The sequence below is a fragment of the Scyliorhinus torazame genome, chromosome 1, assembly GCF_047496885.1.
Source record: "Scyliorhinus torazame isolate Kashiwa2021f chromosome 1, sScyTor2.1, whole genome shotgun sequence".
Taxonomy (NCBI): domain Eukaryota; kingdom Metazoa; phylum Chordata; class Chondrichthyes; order Carcharhiniformes; family Scyliorhinidae; genus Scyliorhinus; species Scyliorhinus torazame.
This window is the reverse complement of record NC_092707.1, coordinates 262,380,235-262,405,218: the sequence shown is the minus strand read 5'-3', so window position 1 is coordinate 262,405,218 and position 24,984 is coordinate 262,380,235. Positions and strand designations below refer to the sequence as shown.

The 24,984-nt window shown below is 49.6% G+C and overlaps 1 protein-coding gene across 2 annotated transcripts in view; it reads right to left on the bottom strand.

Moving 5' to 3' along the window:
- Window positions 1-24,984, bottom strand: part of cfap61 (cilia and flagella associated protein 61) — a 584,187-nt gene that overhangs the window by 351,724 nt on the left and 207,479 nt on the right. For both annotated transcript variants that reach the window (XM_072505562.1, XM_072505571.1), the window contains 2 exons: window positions 15,247-15,453; window positions 13,350-13,484 (listed from right to left, as the gene is read on the bottom strand). In XM_072505562.1, the coding sequence (XP_072361663.1) occupies window positions 13,350-13,484; window positions 15,247-15,453 (342 nt within the window). The remainder of the gene's footprint in view (window positions 1-13,349; window positions 13,485-15,246; window positions 15,454-24,984) is intronic.

Sequence of the window (24,984 nt, the reverse complement as noted above, 5' to 3'; positions counted from 1 at the left end):
TTATCCCTGATTGGGGACTACACCGAAGGTCCCATCGCTCCCCTATGTCATCTCCACTGCCCCCAGATCTTTAACGTTGCCGCCACCACCGAGTTCCTGGTGTACCTTGTCGGCGAGAGCGGCAGCGGTGCCGTCACCAGCGCCCCCAGGCTCGTTCCTTTGCAGGATGCCATCTCCAACCTCTTCCACGCCGCCCCCTCTCCCTCCATCACCCACTTACGGATCATCGCCACGTTGGCTGCCCAGTAGTAGCCACCCAGATTCGGCAACACCAACCCTCCTCTATCTCTGCTACGCTCCAGGAACCCCCTCCTTACCCTCGGGGTCTTGCTCACCCACACAATTCCCATAATGCTCCTGCTTACCCTCTTAAAGAAGGCCTTGGTGATCACAATTGGGAGGCATTGGAATACAAAAATAAACCTCGGGAGAACCACCATTTTATCGACTGTACCCGCCAGCGAGAGTGGCAACATGTCCAACCTTTTAAAGTCCTCCTCCATCTGTTCCACCAGCCGCGTCAAATTAAGTTTGTGCAGTGGCCCCCAGCTCCTAGCTAATGTCGAAAGCTCCTTTCCGCCTTCCTCAATGGTAGGTCGTCTATCCCTCTTCCCTGATCCCCCGGCTGCACCAAACAGAGCTCACTCTTTCCCACATTGAGCTTATAGCCCGAGAAGTCTCCAAACTCCCTTAGGATCTGCATGACCTCAACCATCCCCTCTACTGGATCCGCCCCGTACAGCAACAAGTCGTCTGCATACAGCGACACTCGATGTTCCTCTCCCCCTCGGACCACCCCCTTCCATTTCCCCGACTCCCTTAACGCCATGGCCAAAGGTTCAATTGCTAATGCAAACAGCAGAGGGGACAGGGGGCACCCCTGCCTTGTCCCTCGGTACAGCTGGAAATACTCCGACCTCCGCCGGTTCGTGACCACACTCGCCACCGGGGCTCTGTACAGGAGCTTAACCCAACTAATAAACCCTCCCCCGAACCCAAACCTTTAACACTTCCCAGAGATATTCCCACTCTACTTGGTCAAAGGCCTTCTCTGTGTCCATGGCTGCCACAATCTCTGCCTCTCCCTCCACTGATGGCATCATTATCACATTTAGGAGCCTTCGCACATTGGTATTTAGCTGCCTACCCTTTACGAATCCCGTCTGGTCCTCGTGAATCACCCCCGGGACACAGTCCTCAATCCTCGTAGCCAACATTTTTGCCAGCAACTTAGCATCTACGTTGAGGAGCGAGATCGGTCTATACGACCTGCATTGCAGTGGGTCTTTATCCCGCTTCAAGATCAAAGAGATCGTCGCCTCCGACATTGTCGGGGGCAGAGTCCCCCCCCTCCCTTGCTTCATTGAAGGGCCTTACCAGCAACGGGGCTAACAGGTCTACATACTTCCTATAAAACTCCACCAGGAACCCATCCGGCCCTGGGACCTTCTCTGCCTGCATGCTCCCCAGTCCTTTAACCAGCTCCTCCACCCCAATGGGCGCCCCCAAACCAGCCACCTCCTGCTCCTCCACCCTCGGGAACCCCAGTTGGTCCAAGGATCTTCGCATCCCTTCTTTTCCCCCTGGGGGCTGGGACCTATACAGCTCCTCGTAAAAGGCCTTAAATGCCTCATTCACTTTCACTGCACTCCGCGCCGTAGTTCCCCTGCCATCCTTGACTCCACCTATTTCCCTTGCTGCCATCCTCTTATGGAGCTGATGTGCCAGCATTCGACTCGCCTTCTCCCCATATTCATATATCGCCCCCTGTGCCTTCCTCTACTGTGCCTCTGCCTTCCCTGTGGTCAACAGGTCGAACTCCGTCTGGAGACTTCGTCTCTCCCTGAGTAGTCCCTCATCAGGAGCCTCTGCATGTCTCCTGTCCACCCTTAAAAACTCCCCCACTAACCTCACCCTTGCCCTGCTCTCTCTCTTCATCCTATGGGCCCTGATGGAGATTAACTCTCCCCCGACCACCACCTTCAGCGCCTATACAGAGGGCGGTGGAGGCCGGGACGTTGAGTGTCTTTAAGACAGAAGTTGATAAATTCTTGACTTCTCAAGGAATTAAGAGCTATGGAGAGAGAGCGGGTAAATGGAGTTGAAATCAGCCATGATTGAATGGTGGAGTGGACTCGATGGGCCGAATGGCCTTACTTCCGCTCCTATGTCTTATGGTCTTATGGTCTCCCATACTACTCCCACCTGCACCTCCCCGTTGTCGTTGGACTCCAGGTACCTTTCGATGCACCCCCGCACCCTCCCGCACACTTCCTCGTCTGCCAGCAGTCCCACATCCAACCGCCACAACGGGCGTTGGTCCCTCTCCTCCCCCAGCTCTAGCTCCACCCAATGCGGGGCATGGTCTGAAATGGCTATGGCCGAATACTCCGTTCCCTCCACTTTCGGGATCAATGCCCTGCCCAAAACAAAAAAATCTATCCGGGAGTAGGCCTTATGTACATGGGAGAAAAAAGAAAATTCTCTGGCCAAAGGCCTGGCAAATCTCCACGGATCTACTCCCCCCATCTGATCCATAAACCCCCTGAGCACTTTGGCCGCCGCCGGCCTCTTCCCCGTCCTAGATCTGGAACGATCTAATGCTGGGTCCAACACCGTGTTGAAATCCCCACTCATTATCAAGCTCCCAACCTCCAAGTCTGGAATACGCCCCAACATCCGTTTCATGAATCCAGCATCATCCCAGTTCAATATACATTTCAGTATACATTTACCAATACCACCATTCAGTATACATTTACCAATACCACCTCTGTCCCCTGCAACCTACCGCTCACCATCACGTATTGGCCTCCATTGTCCGCTACAATGTTCTTGGCCTCAAACGACACCCGCTTCCCCTCTATTGCCACCCCTCTATTCTTCGCATCCAGCCCCGAATGGAACACCTGTCCTACCCATCCCTTCCTTAACCTGACCTGATCTGCCACCTTCAGATGTTTCTCCTGAAGCATGACCACGTCTGCCTTCAGTCCCTTTAGGTGCGCGAACACTCGGGCCCTCTTAACCGGCCCGTTTAGGCCTCTCACATTCCACGTGATCAGCCGGATTGGGGGGTTACCCCCACCCCCACCCCACCCCCCCCGCAACCACCCCCCCACCCCCCCCCCCCCCCCCCACCCCCCCCCCCACCCAACTAGCCATCTCCTATCAAACATTTTACGTTGGGGCTCCTCTGGAGAGCCCAAAAGTCTGTGATAGCAGGAGCTGCCGAAATGTGCGGCTTAGCTCCGCATCGCCGCAACCGGAAGTCCCCCTTTGGCCTTCATGAACGTCTCCGCCGCCTCCACCATTTCAAAGTAGAAGACCCTTGAATTATAGGTCACCCTCAGCTTTGCCGGGAGGCCACGCCAAACCTCACACCATTACTGTAGAGTGCCACTTTCACCAGACCGAAGACCGCCCACCTTCTCGCCAGCTCCACAGTTATGTCCTGGTATATACGAAAATCAGCTCCTTCCACTGCACCTCACACCTTTGTTTCACCCAACTCAGGACCTTGACATAGAATTTGTGGAAACAAATTATAACTGTCCTTGGCGGCTTATTTATCAACAGCTTGGGCCTGAGCGACCAAAGAGCCCTGCCCAGTTTGTATCTGGAGGGATCTTCCCCCTCCCCCAACAACTCCGCCGACATCTTCGAGACGTACTCAGTCAGCCTCGGGCCCTCCATCCCCTCGGCAAGCCCACAATTCTAAAATTCTGCCATCTCGACCTGTTCTCCAGGTCCTCCATCTTAGCTCTGAGTCCTTTGTTGGCCTTCACCATCCTCCACAGTTCCTCACCCATCGAGGCGAACTGGTCACTATGTTGCGACAGAGCTTCCTCCATCCCCTTCAACTTCACTCCTTGCTCCCGTACCTCGCCCGATGTCTTCAACACCGCCACCTTCACCAGGGCCATTGCCTCCTCCACCAGCTCTTTCATCACTGCCATCATCTCCTTAAGCATCACCTCCATATGTTTGACGAACTACCTCTCAAACTCTCCAGCCATCACCTCGTTCAAAGTCTCTCCTGTGAAGGGTGCAGCCCCACCCAGCAATCCAGTCTTCGCCATCTTTCCTGCTGCCAGGCTGACCTGTTCACTCAATGGCGAACTTTCGCTCACCCTCCTTCTTCCCTGTAGCTTTTTTCTGGGTCTTCGACATTCCCCTCCTTCCTTATGTCTTCCTGCACCAGCTTATCCAAAAACTGCCCCTGGAGCTGGGCATCAAACTCCAAAAAGCAGAGCCTTGAGCAGGAGCCACACAATGTGCGACTTCCACCTACATTCCGCCACTGGAAGTCCCTGTGTTGGAAAATCTTGATGGAAAACATGCCTGTTTCTCTGGGGAGAAACACACCGGTTTTCAGTCAGAATCTGACACTTTGCCATATTTTGGGAAAATTCCGCAACTGATGTACAATGCAGAAACAGATGAAATGGAGAATTTCAGTTTGTTATCTTCCTTTTAAGGGGTTGTGATTGTTCAACTTGGAAAGATCTTCTCTTCAATCAGTTTTTCCTTGATTGGTCTTCCATACTCTTACATGATGTGGAGATGCCGGCGTTGGTGTAGTGTTTATATGCGCAATCTTCTGGGAGATCCTCTCCATTTTGAGCCGGCAGTTTGCCGTATCGATGGTGGCCATGATGTGGAGATGTCGGCGTTGGACTGGGGTAGCCACAGTAAGAAGTCTTACAACACCAGGTTAAAGTCCAACAGGTTTGTTTTGAATCACTAGCTTTCAGAGCGCAGCTCCTTCACCATTGACCTGATAAAAGAGTGCGCTCCGAAAGCTAGTGATTCAAAACAAACCTGTTGGACTTTAACCAGGTGTTGTAAGACGTCTTACTCTATTTGTACATGTTTGTATGTGTCACAGCCCAGGAAGCTGCTATCCCACTCAACCAATGTGTTTCCCTTCCAAGGAGATGATAAGGGCACACATACATCCTGCAGATCCTCCAAGAGAGCTGAGAACACTGTTGGGGATTGATGCCTTTGGCAAAAGTGGCTTGGGGGGAGGGAAGTAGAGATTGGATAGAAACTGTTCACAGTATATGAGGTTAACAGTTTGTGGGAAGAGCAAATTGTGTGGAGGGTTGGGGAGGTGTTAAGTACAGGGTTAACTCTAATATTAACTACTGTGTGTGTAAAGCACAGTAAGAAGTCTTACAACACCAAGTTAAAGTCCAACAGGTTTGTTCCAAATCATTAGCTTTCGGAGCACTGCTCCTTCCTCAGGTGAATGAACTGCAAACTGCATACCTCTTCATTCACCTGAGGAAGGAGCCGTGCTCCGAAAGCTAGTGATTCGAAACAAACCTGTTGGACTGTAACCTGGTGTTGTAAGACTTCTTACTGTGCCCACCCCAGTCCAATGCCGGCATCTCAACGTCGTGTGTGTAAAGAGCTATGTCACAATGTTATCACTCACTGTAAGATGACTGAGTAGCATCAATAGCTGTGTCTTGGTATTATTTAACCTTTGTAACCTTTGTAAATTCATGTGTTTTAAAGAAATGCATTGTCTCCAGCAAGATCTCTACTAGGGTAAGAAGCTAATGAATTTCAAGGTAAAACCACAGAAAATCAGAAAATAGTGCCAGATCACAATCCACTACATTAATATAATTCAAGCTTTAAGCTCTCTCTTTTCAGTCTTGGTGCCATTTTGGTGCTCTCAATTACTCTCAGGTAAATCCAGTTTTGTTAATACTTAATAATGTTTACTGAAATTATCACATTAAATTTATTGAAATAAATTTTATGTCCACATACAATATAAAGTGTTGCAGGAGTTTGCACTGCAATTTTGAGTTTATTTTCCCAGTATTTATCAAAGGTATTATAATTTGTCATTCTAATATGTTGTTGCTCCTGAATAAAAATAGAAAATGGCACTTCAGAATTTCTCCCCCCATGGATGACTTAAACACAACATGATAGATTTGAGGAACAGAACATGGTGATTTCAAGCACATTACACAACTCCCTGAAGAGAACATCTGTCAAGCTTCAGTAATCACTGCTCCTTGCATTTCAGCAAGGCATGCACTAATTGGCCTCAGAGAGTTTAGGATTAGGTGGATTGGTCCCAGAACACACCATATTTCAAACACCCATTAGCAAAATGTACTGAACATGGCACTCAAAGAAGTGATCAAACCTGATTGCCGACAAATCTGAGCGATGTTCTCTTTCTTTGGTTTTACTAGATTGTGTTTCTCTTTATCCCCTTTATGTGATTTACTCAGAATTTCTGTAGTTCACTGAATCACAAAATTCTTACAGGCCATTCGGCCCATCATGCCTGCATCAGCTCTCTGAAAGGGCAAGTCATAAGACCATAAGACATAGGAGCGGAAGTAAGGCCATTCGGCCCATCGAGTCCACTCCGCCATTCAATCATGGCTGATTTCAATGCCATTTACCCGCTCTCTCTCCATAGCCCTTAATTCCTCGAGAAATCAAGAATTTATCAACTTCTGTCTTAAAGACACTCAACGTCCCGGCCTCCACCGCCCTCTGTGGCAATGAATTCCACAGACCCACCACTCTCTGGCTGAAGAAATTTCTCCTCATCTCTGTTCTAAAGTGACTCCCTTTTATTCTAAGGCTGTGCCCCCCGGGTCCTAGTCTCCCCTGCTAATGGAAACAACTTCCCTACATCCACCCTATCTAAGCCATTCATTATCTTGTAAGTTTCTATTAGATCTCCCCTCAACCTCCTAAACTCCAATGAATATAATCCCAGGATCCTCAGACGTTCATCATATGTTAGGCCTACCATTCCTGGGATCATCCGTGTGAATCTCCGCTGGACCTGCTCCAGTGCCAGTATGTCCTTCCTGAGTTGTGGGGCCCAAAATTGCTCACAGTATTCTAAATGGGGCCTAACTAATGCTTTATAAAGCTTCAGAAGTACATCCCTGCTTTTATATTCCAAGCCTCTTGAGATGAATGACAACATTGCATTTGCTTTCTTAATTACGGACTCAACCTGCAAGTTTACCTTTAGAGAATCCTGGACTAGGACTCCCAAGTCCCTTTGCACTTCAGCATTATGAATTTTGTCACCGTTTAGAAAATAGTCCATGCCTCTATTCTTTTTTCCAAAGTGCAAGACCTCGCACTTGCCCACGTTGAATTTCATCAGCCATTTCTTGGACCACTCTCCTAAACTGTCTAAATCTTTCTGCAGCCTCCCTTCTTCCACCTTCTCCCCTTCTTTCTTTTCAGAAAACAGTTTAATTCCTATTTGAATGCTACAATTGAACTTGCCTCCATCACACTCCCAAGCAGTGCATTCCAGATTATGACCACTTGCTCATACTTTTTTCTCATACTGTTTTTGCTTCTTTTGCCAACCGCTTTAAATCTTTGACTTCTCATTCTCAATCCTTGAACAGTTTCTCCCTATCTATTCTGTCTGGACTCCTCCTGATTTTGAATGCCTCTATCAAATCTCTTCTTAGCTTTCTTTTCTCTAAGGAAAACAGTGCTAACTTCTTCAATCTATCTTCATATCCTCATCCTGGAATTATTTTTGTGAATCTGTTCTGCGTTCTCCAGTACTGTCATTCTCCCTGAAGTCCGTCACCCAAAACTGGACGCAATACTGCAGCTGAACCAAACGAGTGTGTCTTATATAAGTTCAGCATAATCTCCTTGCTTTTATACACCTATTAATAAAATCCATGATTTTTATACTTATTATACACTCTCTCTACCTGTACTGCCACTTTCAATGATTTACACATAGATTTTTGAAACACTTTTTCATTTAATTGTCACTCTTTCCTTAGGCTAATTCCAACTGAGAAAATTAGATGTGCTTTTTAAACTATATTTAAATAGGCTTCTCATAAAACTGATTTTAAAAGTCTGAAATATTTAAGATGTGTTATTATTTAAGAGCATGTGCTCTATGAAAAAGCATATAATATGACACCACAATGTCATGAGTTATAAGTCTTGAGTCACACAGCCCATGCTACATAACCACCTGAAGGCCCCAGTTGGCCACTGGATCTGTGCCACCCACCATATTGGATGAGGACAATGAAGAGGTGTTCTTGACTCATAATCAAAGCAGTTGGCGTGGTCAGCATATGTTCTGGGGAGTCATCAAATGGAGTTGGGGGACAGAGGTGAGATAAACAAAAAGTGGTAAAAGCAAATCAGTGCAGATGCTGGAATCTGAAACAAAAACAGAACATACCAGACAATCTCAGTAAGTCTGACAGCATCTATGGAGAGAAAAGGGAGCCAACATTTCAAGTCTGGTTGACTCTTTGTCAAAAGGTGGGTGTGATGGGGGGGCTGTGGTGGGTAGGAGATAGAGAAGCCATCATCAGTGGGAAGGGTGAGAGAGGCCAGGATTGAAAGTGGTAAGGGGTAAGAGAGAGGCCAGGATTGACAGGGGTAAGGCATAAGAGCGAGGTTAGGATTAACAGGGGTAAGGGGTAAAAGAGAGGCTGGGATTGAAAGCGGTAAGGGGTAAGAGAGAGGCCAGGGTTGACAGGGGTAAGGGATAAGAGGGAGGTTAGGATTGACAGGGGTAAGGGGTAAGAGAGAGGCTGGGATTGTAAGGGGTAAGAGAGAGGCCAGGATTGACAGGGGTAAGGGATAAGAGGGAGGTTAGGATTGACAGGGGTAAGGGGTAAGAGAGAGGCTGGGATTGTAAGGGGTAAGAGAGAGGCCAGGATTGACAGGAGTAAGGGGTAAGAGAGAGGCCATGATTGACAGGTGTAAGGGGTAAGAGAGAGGCCAGGATTGGCAAGGGTAAGGAAAGAGGGTGCATCTGATGTGGGGTGTGGGTAAGGAAGAGATGTTGAGATCGGTGAAGTGGTGGAGAGAGAAGAAAAGATTGTGGGGGTGGGGGTGGGGGTGGAGGAGAGATGCCAATATTAGGATGCAGTTGGAAAAGAAGCCGGAATCATCAGGGGGGAGAGAGAGGCCAAACTTGTGGCAGGGGTGGGAAAAGAGAGTCCTTGATCAGTAGTGCAGGTCCAAAGACATCTATGAGGAATGGGAGGTGCACTCCCACAAGGAGAATGGCACTTAACTTTTGGATCCAGCAACTCACTCTTCTCACTGTTGGGTTTCTGATCACTGGCAACAGGGAATTTTACATCTGGCTTCCAATACACTGTGGAAGCCATTTGTATATGTTAATTAAACATCCCGATTTGCCATGATGAGACATTAGGATACCCCAATATTGTTGCCATTAAAAAGGGAAGCATGCACATGTATGGTATTTGGGGGCTCATTCCCCATATTTAATACTTAATCTCCCCTTTTCCTTAACTCTCTCCCACTCATCATAAGATATTAATACTAAAGTCATAATGACTGTCATTAAGTGACACCTTTTCCTGTATGACTTTACCTCAATGGGTAACATCTGTGTGCATTCTATTTTGAAATTACAAAGTTCTAAATGAAAACACATCAATCAAGTATTTTCTGAATCTAAACTTATTTTGTGTACAATACATACATTTTTTGTCCGCATTCTTTTCCTAGGAACAAACTGAGGGCCAGTATAATGAGAGATACTTGACCGTTCATATTCCACGAAAGGGTAATAAAACTAAGGTAGTCTTCCAAAGATGCCAACTCTTGCTGCATCTATAGAACTTGTTCCTGAGTCAGTGGTCTGTCCCGATGGTCCTTCATGAAGAAAGGCTAATTACTTTACCTTACCTAACCTCATGCTCTATGGATCATGCAGTTCACATCCTCACTAACACCGTCTAATTCCGGGCTGGTAAACTGGAATGGATAAGAGTGCCTTCTCCATTAGTTCCATGGCTTGTGCCATGCAGGGATGAATTCTTTAAAATGCTCTGGCACTCATACGCATCATGTGCATGTTTTTCCTACAACAACTATTAGCAAATTAGGTGACGGCTAAAAATTCAGGACTGCCTGTCAGGTGATACAGAGGAAGTTGAAATGAGAGTTGTGAGGCTGTTAAAATGGAGGAAAAGGTTTTGAAGGGGAGATAATGGCACAATACTGTAAAGTCCCAAGTAAGTGCTTCTCTTAACAGGTATAAAGGATTATTTGCACAATGGAACTTTTAGAGGGTAAAATTGTATGCTGTTATGATATAAGATAGTAAACAATATAGCAAAAGTAGAGAGGAAAATAACACTATAACTAATTGCTTCAGGTTGTTGCATAAGCCATTTGGCTTTGCAACCCATTGACTGCCACTGTGGCCTGTCGATGCGCAGAGCACAACCGGTCGTATGGGTGCCATCCGCCCAACCCCAGGGTACCCCCCTAGGAGCCCATAGACACCAGGCCACCCATCAACTGGATGCACACAGTCCAGCACAGCCCAGCAGGTGTTGGCACACCCTTGCGCACCCATCTGAGACATTGGCCAACTGCACGGGCAAGGGAGTCGCGGAGAGCGCCTCGACTGTCAGACATATGTATTGTGGCCATTGGCACCCACCCTGGCACGCTGCCCCTCGCAGGGCAGACATCCCACCAGTGACACCATCAGCAGCTGACTCCGCAGGGCCATCTCCAATCCTTGCCTGCCCACTGCACCTCTGTCCCCATTCATCCTGGCCCCAGACAAGTAGGCACAACCGGTGCCCTGCACATAGAACCCACAGCTCATCGCAGTTACGGTCCCAGCAGACATCCAACTCCCTGGCTGAGCCCTACCCGTGGGCCCTGCCACACGCACGCCACCAAGCATGGCGCTGGTCAGTGATGCAGTGCGCCCACTCCCCCACAACCTTGTGCCACTCAGCTGGCGGGGCATCACACAGCCCACCCTAAGAGGACCCCCACAGTAGGCCCCACAGGAGGATGCAGGACAGGGGCTGCAGAATATACCACTGTCTTGGGTAGTTTCAGCCATCAGACCCCTGCTGGCAGGGACGGGTGGCGGGGTTAGAGGCTCCCCAGTGACAGGCACCAACAGGGCCAGCGGTGTGGTGTCAGTGTTGGGGGAACAGCTGGGGGTGGGGGTGAGAATGAAAGGGGTGCAGTGCAAACCAGGGCCACCGTGCAGCCTGTTGGACCTGGTGGGGCACCGGAGTACTGACCATGCAAACATGTCTGTCCCTTTACCCCCTCCAGGAAATGGATTTCGGTACTGAACCAGGAGTAGTTGGCATCTGCCTAGCTGCCGCAGCCCTTGCGGATGCAATGAGGTTGTTCGAGCAGGAGCTGCTCAGGGGGCACCCTGAAGAACTGGAGCCTGCCCCAAAGGAGCAGGGGCAAGCCGGTGACGATGGAGAGCCGGCCGCACAACAGGCCGAGGAGCAGGTGGGAAGGAGTTGTCGCATCATGCATTGTGCACACTGGCAGTGCATGTTGTTCGATAAGCTGCCGGACGGAGCATGTCGCTGAAGGCTCCAGCTAACCAGGGAAACTGTACAGCATATCTGCCGCATCGTGGCGCATCTGGAGCCACAGGGGTAAGGGGGAGGGCACCCGTTTAACGAGGTCTGACTCCTGCCTTAGGTAGCATTTTCCACCGTCCCTCTGGGTAATCCCTGCATGCGTGCTGGCAACTCCATCTCACAGTCCCATCAACCCCCTGGGCAGCAGGGGTGGGGACAGGTTCCAGGGTGGGGGAAGTAGGGTGGGGCTGGGTACCGGGTCGGTGTGCGGTGATAGGTCACTCATCGGATAGGCCCTACCACATGATGCCTATACATAATTGGCCCCGTCCCCTGCCGCCTCTGGGGACGACCCTGGGGGAGGCCTCTGACTGCCCTGGGGGCTCTGACCCGTGTCCACCTCCAACACCCAAACCCGGAGGGGCTTGGGTGTTGTAGGAGGTTGCTTGGGGAGATGGAGAGTATGGAGGGGGGATGGGGAATAGGGGGGTGTGCCAGGTGTCCGGTGTAAACTCACCCAAGCGGCCCATTGTAGGTTGTTGACCTTCTTGCGGCACTTGGTGCCGATCCTCCTGGTCACACTCCATGAGCTGACAGTAGCAGCCACTTCCTCCCAGGCGGCACTGGTTGCGTGTGGTGGACCCTCCTGGACATCCGGGGGGGTCAGGGTACCCAGTCTGGCCTCCAGTGTATCTAGCAGTTGTCCCAGGTCGGTGTCGCCAAAGCATGGGGCTGGTCTCCATGGCAGCATGGCTGCAGCGGAGTGGGGTTGACTGTACAGGAGCGAATTAAGTGCTGCTGTCACTTGCTAGCAGGGGCTGGCGATAGCGGTCGCAGGCGAATCAGCCGGTGAACCATGATATGTGAATCTTGTGGGGGCTCATTAAAATGATCAATTAATGTTTTGTCACAGTGACAGCCTAGCCGGGCTGATCTCGGGAAGCTCACGGCAGTTCCTGCTCGCTACCGCATTTCAAAACGTTTTGGTTAAATCGCGCCCTTAGTCTCCAAAACAGAAAATCCCGCCCTATGTTCTCCTGTTGAAGCTGTATTGCACCTGATTTGCACTCCCAAATGAGAAAGGGATTCCAAATCCTTCGGCATGCAAATTTTTGCCCCCCCCCCCCCCCCACCGCATCGCACCACATCAGGGCCACGTTTGTCAGAACCAGTAGTAATTCACACCCATTGATTGACGGCCCAGTGGACTGGATAATCATGCGGGCCCAGCCGGGAAAGTGAATGCAATTGGTCTTAAAGGCCCACTTGCATCCTCCATTTGGTGCGGGGTGTGAAACTCGATCCTGATGCCAGAGGGGGGCCGGAGCATCAGTGATGGATCAGTGCCCATTGCCGTTGTTCACAACTGCTAGATTCTCTGCCTCATCGGTAATTCCACCAATAGCGGTGTGAGGTGGAGAATTTCGCCCATCATAACAGATCTGTTGCGATAATCCTCAATTCCACTTTTCTGACTTATCCCAACCCTTGATTCCCTTAATGGTTAGAAATCTGTCTACCACAGCCTTGAACATACTATGACCCAACCTCTACAGCCCTCTGCGGTAAAGAATTCCACAGATTCACTACACTCTGAGAGAAGAAATTATTTAATTGGCACATAATTTAATAGAGACATCTGGTGGTTGTGAAATGCAATATATAAATAGAACATTTTTTTTTTCTTTAAATGTTACTTGTCACAATGGACATTCATGCAACATTAGAAGTTAACTATAAATATGTTTCTGTATGATTAAAGGATGAACAAAGACTGTATGCTTTTCTATTTTACCATTGACTCCATAAATATACATTCTTCAACTTGTGGGGAATAATAACTGGAATCTCTAGTTCTTGTTGCTAAACAGTAATTAGAAAGCACATTCTCATGAGTATACAAAGTCCTAAAACTGGTTGGCACTGTGTCATCCTCCTACTACATCTCATATCACCCACCTTATCCTGGGTGATTCGCTTCGATGGAGCATTAATGTCAAGTTGTTCCAATGGGTAGATAATCTGTCGTCGCCGGCGCACAGGAACGAGGTAATTAAGCGCCGACGTCAGGGAATGAGCAAATGGACTGCTCCCCTGAAATAAAAGGTTCAGTTAGTTCCAAGGAGTGATGTAAAGATAATTAATTGTCTTCTCAGCAGATCTGAAATAAATCATGCAGAGCTCAAGAAAGTTTAAGCCAAAACAACTAAAAGATCACCTGAAGCTTAGGAATGAATTTCCCATTATTGTTGGCACTATGAGCCTAAATGTGAAGCATGAATGGTGATATTATAATCTCCATGAAAATTGTTGAAAAACATTTTGCCATTAGCAATGCATGACAGTTTCCAAATGGAGTAAAAAAAGTCTCTAGCTAACTACAAATCAGCCATATTAGGTCTAAAGTAAAGTCATCTTCAGTTGCGCTGATTTTATTTTGAACCAAGACAAAGGGTAGAATTCTCCCAACCCGCCACAGATGGATTTGATGGTGGCCAGGCGTGGAGAATCTGACAGGACCCAAAAAGTTGGAAGCTCACAGCCCAAAATTACTTTGTAATTCTCCCAATGGTGGGTTAATGGCAGTCAATCTTCTCACTGGCAGGTGGTGTGGATGCCATTTGCATAAATTTGCATATCACGAATATTCATTAAACGCCTGCCTACCGATGTCCCATCAGGCTTTTCAATCCTGCATCACGTCAGCAGGAAATCACATCAGCATCAAACCCGATTGCTAAAGAATGGCATGCATAGGGCGGTCCACAGTTCGCCAGAGACTTTGAGTTGAGTACAAAGCCTTTCTGCTATAGTGTTGTGCTGCTGCTAATGCATTGTTCACCACTCTGCCAGGGCAGACAAGTTCCTACCTTCCATCTCCATCCTGGCACTCATTGACAGCACTGTGCAGCTGGGTATCGGGAGGGGGCGGGGGGGGGGGGGGGGGGGGGGGGGGTAATGGCAAGCAAAGTGTGGGTTGAAGAAGACAAACAAAACAAGGGGAGGCAGAGAGAAGACCAAGGCGAAGGAAGCCGAACCCTGACAAGGCAGCATGAAAAGCTCGCAAGTAAGGGGGCCAATGGGATAACACATCATTTACTGGAAGGTGACAAATAAAGACTCCAGAGGCAGTGGGTAGAGGTCCAAGTGGAGTACTTCAAACGAAAGAGAAAATGCTGGAAAATCTCAGCAGGTCTGGCAGCATCTGTAGGGAGAGAAAAGAGCTAACGTTTCGAGTCCGATGACTCTTTGTCAAAGCTAACAGACAGAGAAAGTGGGAAATATTTATACTGTGGAGTGAGAATGAAAGATGAGTACCTCGCAAGTGATGGACTCGAGGACTTGAGGAACAGACTTATTTTTGAGGTTGCTATCCTTTTCCCTCTGGGTTGCTGGTATCCTGCATGGTCTGGGAAAGGCAGGTGAACTGGAGAAAATTATATTAGTGTGATGGACGTTCTCGTGATCAGCAGACAAATTAGCTGCTGATTCGCCATGGGAGACGTAGGGGAACTCACCTGCGCATAATTAATAATGTTCAAAGCGCAGAATCCTTCCATTCTGATCGGCAGGACAGGCGTCATTGCAGCCACCCGTCACTGCACTTTGTCTCAAAATGGGAGAATTTCACCCATGTTGAAGGCCATAATCAACTGTCAATATCCAGGGCCAAAGTTGGACATAGTAAACCAACCAATTCACATATGTATGACCTTCACATTTTCTAGATAATAATTTCATCAAATATAGATGGAAAATAAAGTACATCTTTTTAAAAATAAGGTATACAGATAATACATATATAATTGGTATACCGCACTATCTGATAAATAGTATAATAGCTTTTTTGTTTTACCTCATCAGTTAATAATTTGGGGTAAACAGGATAATAGAGGCATGACTTAAAAGTAATACGGAGTATCTCCTTCAGAAAATGTCTGGTATGGTGATGGAAAATTGGGTTCAAAGCAAAGTGATGGAGGTGTCCATGTTCTTCACGTTGGTGATGGTTGAAGTAGATAAAGCTTTCAATGTCATAATGCGAACGGATGTATTCAATATTCTGGTAAGAGAAAAGACACCACATTGATCAATGGTAAAAACAGGAACAGCTGTATATTCAACCCCTGCAATTTAATCTGTGAGTGAAAACACACGTTTGAGTGGTTGAAATGCACTTAGTGCTGGGAATGCACTTACATCTCTTTGATGTGGTCAACGTTTACAAAATTGGCATTTCACCACTTAAGCCACTGAAGCACGAAAGGATATGAATGGATCAAAAGCTGCAGCTGGTTTTTACAAGCAGTCAATCACAGATTACGACTCGAAAGCTATAACTGGCTTGCAGATAATGGATCTGTGGGAAGCAGACTCAGGCACACCTGCACTCCTTTGAGTAATGGACACGTGGAGTTGCAAGTTAAGAATTACAGCTATAATGCTTCAAACGGCCCCTGTCTGGACTGCTCTCTAACTTCCAGATGAGGGACATTATTCTGGGAGCGGGGTCGGTGTAGGGAGGGTGGTCTGTGTAGGGGGCAGGGGGTTTTGTGGAGGGTGTTCCTTTAGGCAGGCATCCCTGTGGGTGTCTCCGATTACAGGGGCCCTTGTGAGAGGCCCACTATTACAGGTGTCCCTGGGGAAGGTGCATCCTCCTATTACAGGGGTCCCTGCAATGTCCCATTATTACAGGGGTCCCTGGGGGGTCCCTCTATGATATGGGTCCCGGGGGGACCTTATTACAGTGGTCCCAGGTGAGAGGGCATGGGGGGTGGGGGGGGAGGGAGGGGTCTGCTCGAGGAGGGTTGGGCAGATAATACAGTGTTGGAATGGGGGTGGCCCTCTTGGATACTCTCTACTAGTGTGGCCCTGGCATGGTGGACTTTGCGGTGGGTCAAAAGGGCAACGGTTGCCCCCTTGGCCACCACAAGTGTGCCCCGTCAGGTTCATGACTGCTGACACCACGTGATCCGTGCCCACGTGATTCCCGGCCGTGGGGACCGGAGAATCATGGGGGCCAGAGATAGGGCGCTGGGCCCGCTATATAGATACTACTGGGTCATTGAGACCCATTTGCTATTATTTATATCCCCACTCTTTGTTAACACCAGCAGGGGGTTGGAGCATCGAGCAGGCGGCGATCTTGATTTTCCCCCGACGCCCGATTCTCTGTCCAATGGAGAATGCCACCACTTGTATATTACCAGACACACAATGGGAATAAATGACAAGTTTAATATTTACAAAAGCCAAATACCGACAATGGAGGATGTGATTGAGATTGCTATAAAAGACTACGGGTGGGATTCTCCATCGGCCATAAAATCATGGGCGTATTCTCCGGTGCTGTTTTTCGGGCGGGGGCGGGATTCCCGCCACGCCGGTCAGGGGCCGTTGGCAGCGCCCCCCCCCCCCCGGCGATTCTCCGGACCCCGATGGGCCGAGCGGCCATCCATTTTTGGCCAGTAACACCGGCATGAATCACTCAACTCATGTACTGGCGGGACCTGGCAGGTAAGTCGGTGGGGGGCGGTCCTCGGGGGGGCACGGGGGGGATCCGACCCCAGGGGGCCCCCACGGAGGCATGGCCTGCGATCGGGGCCCAACGATCTACGGGCGGGTTTATTCCATGGGGGCACTTCGTCCTTCGCGCCGGCCCCTGTAGGGCTCCCCCATGGCCGGTGCGGAGAAGCGAACGCCCCACGCATGCGCCAAAATATGCCGGCCGGTCTGCGCATGCACGGAATCACGACGGCGGTTAGGCGCATGTGTGAGATCACGCCGGCCCTTCGGCGCATGCAGAGAATTCCGTACTTTCGGGGGCTGTTGACACCAGAGTGGTTGACTCCGGTTCTCCCGCCTGCATGGGGACTTTATCCCCAGAAGGGAGAATCCCGACCCATAAGTCATAGGAACAGAATTAGGTCACTCGGACCATCGAGTCTGCGCCGCCATTCAATCATGGCTGCATTTTTTTCTCATCCCCATTCTCCTGCCTTCTCCCCATAATCCCTGATCCCCTTATTAATAAAGAACCCAACTATCTCTGTCTTAAAGACACTCAGTGATTTGGCCTCCACAGCCTTCTGCGGCAAAGTGTTCCACAGATTCGCCACGCTCCGGCTGAAGAAATTCCTCCTCAATTCTGTTTTAAAGGATTGTCCCCTTAGTCTGAGATTGTGTCCTCTGGTTCTAGTTTTTCCTACTGGTGGAAACATCCTCTCCACTACTACTCTATCCAGGCCTCGCAGTATCCTGTAAGTTTCAATAATATCCCCCTCATCCTTCTGAACTCCAACGGATACAAACCCAGAGTCCTCAACCGTTCCTCATGCGACAAGTTCTTCATTCCAGGGATCATTCTTCATCATAGATCATAGAATCATAGAATTTACAGTGCAGAAGGAGGCCATTCGGCCCATCGGGTCTGCACTGGCTCTTGGAAAGAGCACCCTACCCAAGGTCAACACCGCCACCCTATCCCCATAACCCAGTAACCCCACCCAACACTAAGGGCAATTTTGGACACTAAGGGCAATTTATCATGGCCAACCCACCTAACCCGCACATCTTTGGACTGTGGGAGGAAACCGGAGCACCCGGAGGAAACCCACGCACACACGGGGAGGATGTGCAGACTCCGCACAGACAGTGACCCAAGCCGGAATCGAACCTGGGACCCTGGTGCTGTGAAGCAATTGTGCTATCCACAAGGCTGCCGTGCTGCCCCTTCTTGTGAACCTCCTCTGGGCCCTTTCCAAGGCCAACTCATCGTTCCTTAGATACGGGCCCAAAACTGCTCACAATACTCCAAAGGCAGAATTAGGAAACGCAATTGGGTGGAGAATCGGTTTTGAAGCCACAATCGTGGTGGGCACCATGTTCGTGCCAAATCACAATTCTCCGGTGCCTCGACAGTGGCTTCAATGTGTTCCACTCTGCACATACAGTAAATGCCGTTGGCATATCACTAATGGGCCTGACCCGGTATTCTCCAGGGCTCCGCGATCCCCAACCCTACCCCAGTGGGGGGAATTCCGGACGGCGAGGTTCATTTGTGCTTTTAAAAACAGGCAGCATGGCTGATGAGGAAAAGAGAGGAGGTAGGACATGGATAGATGTGACTATGGGCTGGCTGGAGGGGGGGGGGGGCCCTGCCAGGGTTTGGGGAGGTGGGGAGGGTGACAGGGGAATAGGCCGTCTGACCAGGCCGACCCTCAAAAGGATAGGGACGGTGTCCAGGCACGGACTGCCATTGCCGCGGCATGCAAGGCAGCCACCTTACTGCGCGTCCCACTGACCACCCACCTTGGCCCCTGGTACTATAAAGTGACACCAGCCATATGCGTGCTCCCAACCCCCCACCCCAGCCCACACTCTCCTACCCCACCGCCATATCACGCCCCCAAGACGGCCACTACCCACCGGCATGGCACCACGGGGCCCACCCATGGGGAACACACACAGTGGTAAGGCCGCACCTGGAATATTGCGCACAATTCTGGTTGCCACACTACCAGAAGGATATGGAGGCTTTAGAGAGGGTGCAGAGGAGGTCTACCAGGGTGTTGCCTGGTCTGGAGGGTGTTAGCTATGTGGAGAGGATGAATAGATTCGGACTGTTTTCATTAGAAAGACTGAGGTTGAGGGGTGACCTGACAGAAGTCAACAAGATTATGAGGGGCATGGATAGAGTGGATGGGCAGACACTCTTTCCCAGGGTGGAGGGGTCAGTCACGAGGGGGCATAGGTTTAAGGTCCGTGGGGCAAAGTTTAGAGGAGATGTGCGAGGCAGGTTTTTTACGCAGAGGGTGGGGAGTGCCTGGAACGCGTTGCCAGGGGAGGTTGTGGAAGCAGATACATTAATGGCGTTCAAAAGGCATCTTAACAAACACATGGATAGGATGAGTATAGGGGACTATGGCACAGGGACGTGCTGAGGGTTTTGGCAAAGGTTTATATCATGACCGGTAAAGGCTTGGAGGGCCCAAGTGCCTGTTCCTGTGCTGTATTGTTCTTTGTTCTTGTTCTTTCTTCTTTGTGACATCCTGAGACCGTCCACATGACGTGTGGCGTACTCCACGTGGACGCCGTTTTCGAGGGGGCGGAGCATCACAAAAACAGCGCCGTCCCTGATTCTGGCGTAAACGGGATTCACCCGCCCCCCGGGTCTTTCTCAGCCGAAGGAAGTTATACAGGTTCCCCAGCCAGGCCGCCACTCTCAGTGGCATTGCTGACTGCCAATCCAGCAATATCCTTCGCCGGTCAATTAGAGAGGCATAGGCCGCAATCTTGGCTCTCTTCCCCTTCATCAGCTCCAGTATTTCCAACACCCCAAAGATCGCCACCATTGAGTCCGGCTTAACCTCTACCCCCACAATCTTCGATAGCGTCCCAGTATCTCTCACAGCCCCAGAATATGTGCGCATGATTCGCTAGCCCTCGACCACACTTCCCACTCTCTTCCGCCACCCCCTGGAAGAACCCACTCACCCTCGCCCGAGTCATATGCACCCTGTCCACCACCTTGAATTGAAGCAAGCTTATCCTCGTGCACGAGGAAGTCGAATTTACCCTACGCATCGCCGCACTCCACACTCCCCATCCTATCTCCCCTAAAACTTCTCCTGCCATTTATTCTTCATCCTCACCACTGCCACCTCCCTTGCTCTCCCAGCCACCCGTATATATCACCAACCCTGCCCTCCTCCTCCACATCCAGGAGCAGTAGCAACTCCAACAGGGTATACTCCGGCAGCTTGGGAAACCCTTTCCATTCCTTTCGCGCGAAATCCCTCATTTGCATATACCTGAATTCACTTTCCTTCGGCAACTCAAACTTCTCCTGCAACTCTTCCAGACCTGCAACTTCTCTTCCAGCTACAAATCCCTCACCATCACCAGCCCCACCTCCCTCCACTTCCTATACGTGCCATCCGTCTCCCCCAGCTTAAACCTGTGATTTCCACACAACAGTGTCAACACCGACATCCCCTCCATCCTAAAGTGTCTCCTCAACTGGTTCCACACCCTGATCGGAGACTGTACCACCGGGCTCACCGTATACCTCCCTTGCGCAAGCGGAAGCAATAGCGTCACCAAGTTGGACCCCCTCCAGGCCTCTTCCTCCAGCCTAATCCACTTTGGTCCCCCACCCCACCATCCTCTCACCTTCTCCACGTTCGCCGCCCAGCAGTAATGCAGCAGGTTTGGGAGCGCCAGCCCCCCTTTCTGCCTCTGCCTCTGTAACAGGGCCCTCTTCACCCTTGGTACCTTCCCCGCCCAGACAAACTCCAAGGTCACTGTCTACAATTGTTGGAAAAATGCCTTGGGGATAAAGATCGTGAGTGTGTGAAATACAAACGGGGACCTTGGCAGCACATTCATCTTAACCACCTGGACCCTCCCGCCAATGTCAGGTGCAGTGTATCCCACCTCATAAAATCCCCCCTAACCTCTTCCATCAACGTTTTCAGATTCCACTTGTGCATCGTTGCCCATTCCCCTGTCACCTGGACCCCCAAATATCTAAACCTATACCTAGCTGCCCTAAACGGCAACACCTCCAGGTTGGCTCCCCAAAATCCGCCGCATTCACTGGGAACACCTCATTCTTCCCGACGTTTAACTTATATCACAAAAAGGCCCCAAACCTTTCCAGTATGTCCATAATTCTCCCCATACTCTCCAGCTGGTCCGTCACAAACAGCAACAGATCGTCTGCGAACAGCGACACCTGGTATTCCTACTCCCCCTCACAATCCCCTGCTACTCCATTGACCCCTACGGGCCATCACCATGGGTTCTATCAGCTGCAAGAACAGCATCGCGACAGTGGACACTCCTGCCTCGTTTCCCCAGTGCAACCCAAAGCACCGCAAACTCATCTCATTTATCTGTACACTGGCCACCGGGGTGCATGTAACAGACCCACCCAAGCCACAAATTTCGGGCCAAACCCAAACCTTCCCAAGATCTCCACACCACCCGATCAAAAGCCTTCTCCGAATCCATAGAGCCCACTACCTCCGGTACCTGCCCCGCCGACGGGGTCATAATCACATTTAACAGCCGCCTGATGTTACTGGAGAGCTGCCTGACCTTTACGAAACCTGTTTGGTCCTCAGCGAACACCACTGGTACACACCCCTCAATCCTCCCCGCGATTAACTTGGCCAACACTTTCACATCCATGTTTAACAGTGAAATAGGCGAATACTCAATTCAATTGAAATTCAAACAGGGCAATAGAGAAAAATATTGGGAGCAAGACAAACAATGTGAAAAAGACCAACTTAAAGGCTCTGTGCCTTAATGCATGGAGCATTTGCAATAAAGTGGATGAACTAATCGTGCAGATAGATATAAATGGTATATAATTGGGATTACGGAGTCATGGCTGCAGGGTGACCAGGGATGGGAACTGAATGTCCCAGGGTTTTCAGTATTTAGGAAGGTCAGGCAAAAAAGAAAAGGTGGTGGCGTGGCTCTGCTGGTTAAACAGGAAATTAACACAGTAGTGAGAAAGGATATTAGCTCTGACAATGTGGAATCTGTATGGGTAGAGTTGAGAAATACCAAGGGGCAAAAAACATTAGTGGGTCATATATAGACCCCCAAACTGTATTGGTGAGGTTGGGAATGGCATTAAATACGAAATTAGAGATGCATGTAATAAGGGAATATCGGTGATCATGGTTGATTTTAATCTTCACATAGATTGGCATTGGCAGTCGATTTCGGCGTGAGAACAGCTGATGAGTCAGTTTCAGCGGGAGCATTGCGGAAGTGGTTGCTGGGAGGTAAGTCTGTCCTTTAAAAGCACTTGTCTTTGCAGGGGCAGGCCAGTCGATTTCGACGGGAGTGGAGCTGGCTGGTTAGTCAATTTCAGCAGGAGCTGAGAATTTTTCTTTTTTTTTAATTCGTTTTTTAGGCGGGAACAGTAAGTCGACCCGCGGACGTCTGGGAAGACCCTCACCAATAAATTCTGGTGGAGAGGAAACCCGAGACACTACACGTGTAGTGTCTCCCACCCGCCCTCCTCCTCTAACCTAATAATAAAACCCATTGGTCTGAGGTAAGTACCATATTTTATTGTATTATTATTATTATTTTTTATAAAAATTTAATTTAGTTGTTAGCCAGATCTTGGTAGAAAGTTGGAGGAATGGCAGGGAAGGGAGTGCAATGTTCCTCCTGCAGGATGTTTGAGGTAAGGGATGCAGTTAGTGTCCCTGCTGATTTTACCTGCAGGAAGTGCTGCCATCTCCAGCTCCTCCAAGACCGAGTTAGGGAACTGGAGCTGGAGTTGGAAGAACTTCGGATCATTCGGGAGGCAGTAGTGGTCATAGATAGCAGCTTCAGGGAATTAGTTACACCAAAGATTGGAGATAGGTGGGTAACTGTAAGAGGGACTGGAAAAAAACAGTCAGTGCAGGGATCCCCTGCGGTTGTTCCCCTGAGAAACAAGTATACCGCTTTGGATACTTGTGGGGGGGGACGACTTACCAGGGGTAAGCCATGGGGTACGGGCCTCTGGCACGGAGTCTGTCCCTGTTGCTCAGAAGGGAAGGGGGGAGAGGAGCAGAGCATTAGTAATTGGGGATTCTATAGTCAGGGGCACAGATAGGAGATTTTGTGGGAGCGTGAGAGACTCACGTTTGGTATGTTGCCTCCCAGGTGCAAGGGTACGTGATGTCTCGGATCGTGTTTTCCGGGTCCTTAGGGGGGAGGGGGAGCAGCCCCAAGTCGTGGTCCTCATTAACACTAACGACATATGTAGGAAAGGGGACAAGGATGTCAGGCAGGCTTTCAGGGAGCTAGGATGGAAGCTCAGAACTAGAACAAACAGAGTTGTTATCTCTGGGTTGTTGCCCGTGCCACGTGATAGTGAGGTGAGGAATAGGGAGAGAGAGCATTTAAACACGTGGCTACAGGGATGGTGCAGGCGGGAGGGATTCATATTTCTGGATAACTGGGGCTCTTTCTGGGGAAGGTGGGACCTCTACAGACAGGATGGTCTACATCTGAACCTGAGGGGCACAACTATCCTGGGGGGGAGATTTGTTAGTGCTCTTTGGGGGGGTTTAAACTAATGCAGCAGGGGCATGGGAACCTGGATTGTAGTTTTAGGGTAAGGGAGAATGAGAGTATAGAGGTCAGGAGCACAGATTTGACGTCGCAGGAGGGGGCCAGTGTTCAGGTAGGTGGTTTGAAGTGTGTCTCCTTCAATGCCAGGAGTATACGAAACAAGGTAGGGGAACTGGCAGCATGGGTTGGTACCTGGGACTTCGATGTTGTGGCCATTTCGGAGACATGGATAGAGCAGGGACAGGAATGGATGTTGCAGGTTCCGGGGTTTAGGTGTTTTAGTAAGCTCAGAGAAGGAGGCAAAAGAGGGGGAGGTGTGGCGCTGCTAGTCAAGAGCAGTATTACGGTGGCGGAGAGGATGCTAGATGGGGACTCTTCTTCCGAGGTAGAATGGGCTGAAGTTAGAAACAGGAAAGGAGAGGTCACCCTGTTGGGAGTTTTTTATAGGCCTCCTAATAGTTCTAGGGATGTAGAGGAAAGGATGGCGAAGATGATTCTGGATATGAGCAAAAGTAACAGGGTAGTTATTATGGGAGATTTTAACTTTCCAAATATTGACTGGAAAAGATATAGTTCGAGTACAATAGATGGGTCGTTTTTTGTACAGTGTGTGCAGGAGGGCTTCCTGAAACAATATGTTGACAGGCCAACAAGAGGCGAGGCCACGTTGGATTTGGTTTTGGGTAATGAACCAGGCCAGGTGTTGGATTTGGAGGTAGGAGAGCACTTTGGGGACAGTGACCACAATTCGGTGACGTTTACGTTAATGATGGAAAGGGATAAGTATACACCGTAGGGCAAGAGTTATAGCTGGGGAAAGGGCAATTATGATGCCATTAGACGTGACTTGGGGGGGATAAGGTGGAGAAGTAGGCTGCAAGTGTTGGGCACACTGGATAAGTGGGGCTTGTTCAAGGATCAGCTACTGCGTGTTCTTGATAAGTATGTACCGGTCAGACAGGGAGGAAGGCGTCGAGCGAGGGAACCGTGGTTTACCAAGGAAGTGGAATCTCTTGTTAAGAGGAAGAAGGAGGCCTATGTGAAGATGAAGTGTGAAGTTTCGGTTGGGGCGATGGATAGTTACAAGGTAGCGAGGAAGGATCTAAAGAGAGAGCTAAGACGAGCAAGGAGGGGACATGAGAAGTATTTGGCAGGAAGGATCAAGGAAAACCCAAAAGCTTTCTATAGGTATGTCAGGAATAAGCGAATGACTAGGGAAAGAGTAGGACCAGTCAAGGACAGGGATGGGAAATTGTGTGTGGAGTCTGAAGAGATAGGCGAGATACTAAATGAATATTTTTCGTCAGTATTCACTCAGGAAAAAGATAATGTTGTGGAGGAGAATGCTGAGCCCCAGGCTAATAGAATAGATGGCATTGAGGTACGTAGGGAAGAGGTGTTGGCAATTCTGGACAGGCTGAAAATAGATAAGTCCCCGGGACCTGATGGGATTTATCCTAGGATTCTCTGGGAGGCCAGGGAAGAGATTGCTGGACCTTTG